Source organism: Camellia sinensis, chromosome 12, assembly GCF_055761805.1.
Source record: "Camellia sinensis isolate YWXY chromosome 12, ASM5576180v1, whole genome shotgun sequence".
Classification (NCBI taxonomy): Eukaryota; Viridiplantae; Streptophyta; class Magnoliopsida; order Ericales; family Theaceae; genus Camellia; species Camellia sinensis.
Window position 1 is genome coordinate 53175805 of NC_138972.1, and position 6000 is coordinate 53181804.

Consider the following 6000-nt stretch of genomic DNA (forward strand, 5'->3'; position numbering starts at 1 on the left):
AAAAATTTGGTCGCCATTTGTTACTTTTCGCGACCAAAACTTTTGGTTGACAAAAGTGGTCGGCAATAGATGTATTTTTTGCGACCAAAACTCTTGGTAGGCAATTGTGATTTTTTGCGAAAAAAAATTATTTTGAATGTCGCGACTAATAAATTGGTCGCCAAAGCAGGAAAACAATACACCTGTAATTCCTAATAATTCATTCAATCCATAATAAACCTATAATTTTAAAGCATCATTCAAATTAATTGAATCATTAACATTCGACACAATACAACTATTCTAAGTTTTTATTCACAACTCACATCCATCTAGCATAACAATTTGAAACATAACTATTTGTTATCTATGCGCAGCTATCAACAAATAAAACTACTAATATTTGTTATCCATACACATCCATCCAAAAATATTTAATCCTCCCAAAAATGCTCATATTGCCAAGTAGTCTTGTACAATTTAGTTTCGTGAACTTGTTAAGAAATATGTTGGGGAGGGTGCTCATCTGGTTCGTGAACTTTTGATCCACTTTTCCCAACTTTTGATCCACTTTTCAATGATGGCCCCATTGATATTGTTTTAGCCACTTCAAATGTTTCTGGGTACAAAGAAAAATTATGTCACTATGAAACAGCACTACCGAGCAAAGATAATAAAACCTCAACAAACTTCACTACAACATACCTTGAAAAGCCCCAGAGTGCTTCAGTCGTTCAAGAACAATAGCTAAGGCAGGTCCTTGAATATCTTTCAAATTCTTAGTCACCTAGTCATGTAACAAGACAATAAACTCAGGAGTTCTGCTAGATTTTTGACAAAAACCAAAGGAGGCACCAAAAATTTTTGTCTACATACTGCATCAGGACCACAGACTCTGAAAATTTCACCAATGCATACTTCAGCTGCTTTATGAACATCTGCTAATTTATCCTATATATAAATGCAAAACCAAGCAATTAAATAAAATGATAAAAAAAATGATGAGTTATTTGCCCTTAAATTATTTTTTTGAAAATTTCAAATTTTGCAGCAGTAAATACCGTCATAGCAGAAGCAGTTGGTTTTAGCAGATTTACAGCATCAGGAAAATTGCTTAATCCACTAAGTTTCCTTGATAGCCAATCAAAAAGATCCTTGCGCCGTTCCGTGCCAAGCTTCGTATCCATCAAAGCAGTAGTGATGTAAGGCACCTAATAAAGAAACAGAATTGGAAAATTTATCAGAGAAGCATGATAGTGGCAGCAACACTGGATTGCAAACCCGTATCTTTGCAAAAATCAATTAATCCTATAAACATATACATCGTATTGAGACAACTAGCTGGCATCATAAAACTGTACCTGTTACTGTACCTGCAAATTTCAGTAGACGATGATTAATAAGCTAACAGCCATAACAACCCTGCCAGTAAAATAAGCAAAAAAGTTAAATACCTGTGTCATTGTCAAATCCTACTCCAACACAAATACAATTCAATGATTGCTAATTGGAGGTTGAGCAGTTATATTAGACATTAATTACTCCAACAAGCCCAGTAAGTGGTCATCCAACAAGCAGTTATAAAGCATAATTAAATTAATTTATAAGGATTTGCTTTTTGAGGTGAAAAGATAAATTAATTACTCCAACAAGCCCAGTAACATTATCTTCAAGAAGATAGAAGTGGTCATCCTTGGCCTTACTTTCCTGTACATTTGTTATAGTTAATAACATAGTCTGATTAGTTTAAAACCTTCTCTCATAGAGCACAGAACAGAGAGAGAGAGAGAGAGAGAGAGAGAGAGAGAGAGGGGAATACCTTTCAAAGAGGAGAGCAAAAGGAGCAAAGACAAGAGCGGCGACAACATTCCGGTAGACAGCGAAGGTGTAAAGGCTCATCCCTTGGTTTAGACCAAACTTGGCTATAATACCTAAACCCGCATACCCAAACTGCAACAAAATCATTGCCAAGTATGGCTTTGCTCTCTTATACACCTCCATTGACATATTGCTGTCTCTCTCTCTCTCTCTCTCTCTCTCTCTTGCTCTCTTGTATGAAATGTGAAGTGCTTATGGGCAATAGCAGCAACATACCTAAGGTTATATATAAGGGTTGGCTTAATGAATAGAAATTAATCTCAATTTCACACGTCTCGACTATATATATATATGTGTGTGTGTGTACTGATTGGACTTGTCTAGTGAAAACTAGTTTCATCAAAAATCAAAACTAGTGGCAATTTCGACCAAATTTGTAGTATCATACACCATTGTTGCTGACTAAGGAGGAGGAATGAATAGAGGATCATTTGGTTTGGAAGTCCCATGTAGGGTTGCTTGGCTTTTAGCTTTTGGATGCAATGAAAAATTATGGGTCGGTGGTGCTAAGACAAATTTACAGAGTGTTTGAACTTAATATATCTATTATTATATAAGAGTGTGAAGAATCTGTCATAATATTTGAACTTAAAACTAGTAAGGCAGAACTGCTCCACTTTCTCAATCTGGTGAACTCGAAAAATCCCAAGAGTATTGCGACCATGAGAACCTGCTTCTTTGCAGAAGCAAGAAGAATATCCAGCATATCTAGTAATTCATGCAACATAAATTCAACAAAGCGCAGCTAAAGATTTATAACCAAAAAAATAAAACATAAAAGCCACCATCTAAAAAGCAGAAACACTTCTAAAAAGGTGTTGTTTCCATGTTCAACGTTGGACACAGACACTTGTTAGACACACACCCACACATATCGGACACATGACCAAGCATGTCCTATTATTTATTAAAAATGAAGTCATTATCATTTTCATGTATCAAATCTTTTTAAAAGTTGTCAGAGTGCTCGTATCGTGTCATATCTGTGTCCATGCTCCAACATTCTTTAGTAGCCATAAAGGCAACTATCATTCATGGAAGTAGTTATAACCTTATTGGTAGCTGTGAAGGATGGATCCAATCATCTAGATGATAAGCACATAGTGGCTGTTCAGCAGTAGCAATCAAATATTTGTCATCTCCTTCACCAGTTACCTGTACAAAAATAACTAAATCAGACATCCTCTTGTTATGGTGAACTTTATAAAGCATACCAACAATTTTTTAAGCAAAAAATGCTAAATACACGAACGGATTTAAAAAAAACCTGATTAAAGTTTCCTGTGTGTTACAAAACTACAGCAAGAGCCTGGTAATCAGAGAAGTACTACAGCCACATAATATACCGATATATCTAAATACTTTTTGATATACCCAGAGGAAATATAGCACATGATTGTGGATATTAAATACCTTCGCCCTACAACTGACTGCATCTTCGAGTTTTTCCTCTTCTAAAGCTGTTTTTGATTGTCTGTCGTCCATCTGCAGATGAGCACGCTGCATGCTGCCGCAAAGAAACGGAGAATACAGAAGTTATACAAAGCACTGACCAATTCAGTGTCATTATTCTACCAGGCAAGTAACATGGTGTATTGCATTGCACTAACACTAATAATAATGTCTACTTTCCCGACATTTCTAAAACACTGTTAAACTGTGAAAAAAATACCGGTATGCAATGTTTTCGCCAACTATGCTGCCGTCATCTTAGGTTTCCGGAATCTTTTTATTTAAATCAAGAAACACAAAGAAAATAAACCCAAAAAAAATAGAGGAACAAGAAGCTTCCTTACCCATAAGTATTAACTCGTTGAACCTATGGAAGACAACAGAAGCCAGATCATTTCTAGTGAGCAAAAGAATAAAGCAAGAACATACTAGGAAAAATTTTCATAACCAAATTAATTGAAGTGCTGGCACTATATATGAAACTTAACAATTAATGGAGATAAAAAAGATAATTCCATTATTAAATGAATATCCATCAAATTATCTGAATAGAAATTAATTATTAAATGTTTCATTATTCATACTATCATAAACAGTTACAAAAATACATGACAGATGTTCTCAAAACAAAAACTCAAAGAAAAATATGTAGAAATATAACCTTAGACTCTCCCATCTTTTTTATGCCAAATCCAGAAAATGGAGTGATCGTGTCAAGATGCTCAATCATTAACATTCGACACAATACAAAATTTTTTTGGTCGGCAAAAGTGGTCGGCAATTGTGTAAATTCTTGTAGTGTAGTGTGTAAATGGTTTAATGAAAATAAGAGTCTTTATAAAATTACAAACTCAGAGATGTGGTGTGTGCACCATAAAAAAGTTAGAAAACATGTGAAGAAAGCTATTATTAAACAAGAATGTTAATGCTGATCACCTAAAATACAGAATAGAAGGGCCATCTAATACAACCAAAAAAGAGAAGAAAAAAAAAGAAGGTAGACATTGAAAATCACAAATTTTAAGTGTTCATTGCATCCACTCGAAACAAAAAAATCTTTTGAAATCGGATGGAAGAGAGAGAGAGAGAGAGAGATCATCACAAAATTGCCACATTTGAAATCGGAACGCTGATCCAAACAATCAATTTGTCCAGTTCAGGGTGTTTTCAAAACTAGCTGTTTAGGTATCTATGTGCATTAAGTCATAGGGAAAAAATAGTGAAAGAGAGTTCATAAAGCATTTATGTCAGTTGCCACACCATAAGGCCCCCCTGTTTCTGAAATGTGCACTTTGTGTGTTGGCACCCCATTTCTCAGGACTCAACTAAAAAGGAATTAAAACACCAAATTGGGACAAACATAACATCTTGCAAATGATATTATGTGTCCACGACAATTCCCTCTTTATCATTTTAAACAATAAAATACCAGCAGACAATTTTGATTGACATAGCTATACATTTATGCATACACAAATTAACTCAACTAACCCTCAATGACAACTGCTTATGGTTTGCCTCAACACATAAGTACATACATGTATACACTGAGATACAAGGAGAAATGCATAACATTTCTTGGAAATTGTCAATGCCATATAACCATATGACTAGCTCCAATCTTACTGTCAGGTAAGGTCTACTTGTAATAAATTAAACGAACTAAAACGAAAAAATGAAGCTTAAGCCACACATTCTGCAAACTTAGCAATTAGTATTCAAGAATGAACATGTCAACTGGGACTATAGACGCCCAATGGTGATGAGAAACAAGCTTACCTGGTCAAGAGTAGACAATTGCATGAATCTTTCATAGTATAATTTCCAATCTGGCTCAACTTCAACATTGGTGGGTGTAACTAAGTATACTAAATGCAAATCAGATGCAAGCACAAATCCTTCTCTAGCCCTTGAAAGGTCATCCAGTACAATCTAGAAAAAAATTAAAATATATAAAATATAAAAATACATAATTAAAGTCAACAATTCCTTAATTCATCCATTCAAGATCAGTATGTTCAATAATGCATTGATACCTGAAGCACATGATATTAAAGAAAAAGAAGGAAAAAAAATGAAAAGAAAGAATGGAGGTGTAAATATATACAAGGGATTCTTCACGGCAGAGAGAACTACCAAAAGATGCACGTCCAAGAGGTGTGGTGCTGTATAACTTAGTGTCTTCATTCCATTCAATAAATTTTCTGTGGCATAACCATCTGAGAGAATCCTGTCCTGACTTCACTACATCTTCAAATGGCTTTGTAGAATTGAGAAGAGTACACCTCACATATCGATGAATATCATTGGCAGTTTGAACAATTCCACCAGCGACAACTTCTAAGATTGCATGGGTCATCCCATTCGTATCTTCAGAAAGACAAGAATGCAGCGGTGGACAGCTGTCATTAAGAATTCCCATAATTCTTTTGACGTCTTCTGGTTTGCAAAGTAGAACCTGGTTAGATGAAATCATAAAAATGATCAAAATCAGAATTAAAGCTAGAATACTAATTTGTTTAAGAAAACCAATCTGCATTATTAAAGGTATCTTTGACCAAAACTTGCATGAACAACATAAAAACAAGGATATAACTATATGAGCAGAGGCAGATCCATCCCCACCACCAGTTCTGCCCACCAACCTAACACTGATCTCCTCAATCCTCTCTTCTTCCATAGCCCCCAAAT

General features: G+C 34.9%; 1 protein-coding gene across 7 annotated transcripts; it reads right to left on the reverse strand.

Moving 5' to 3' along the window:
* Nucleotides 1-1560: 1560 nt before the first annotated feature.
* Nucleotides 1561-5436, reverse strand: LOC114274003 (uncharacterized). Of its 7 annotated transcripts, none has more exons than XR_014346365.1 (5): nt 3271-4083; nt 3125-3184; nt 2909-3012; nt 1799-1910; nt 1561-1686 (listed from the first exon to the last, which is right to left on the reverse strand). XR_014346365.1 is itself a non-coding variant. In XM_028215870.2 (5 exons), exons 1-4 carry the CDS (start codon nt 5154-5156, stop codon nt 1802-1804), a joined length of 375 nt encoding a protein of 124 aa, XP_028071671.1. In that variant the 5' UTR covers nt 5157-5436; the 3' UTR covers nt 1561-1686; nt 1799-1801. The 7 variants fall into 7 exon arrangements, 3 of the variants coding, with proteins under 3 accessions (XP_028071671.1, XP_082754729.1, XP_082754730.1); XR_014346364.1 differs by having other exon boundaries at nt 1799-1929; nt 3271-4056; XM_028215870.2 differs by lacking the exon at nt 3125-3184 and adding an exon at nt 5089-5436 and having other exon boundaries at nt 3271-3364.
* Between the last annotated feature and the right edge of the window lie 564 nt (nt 5437-6000).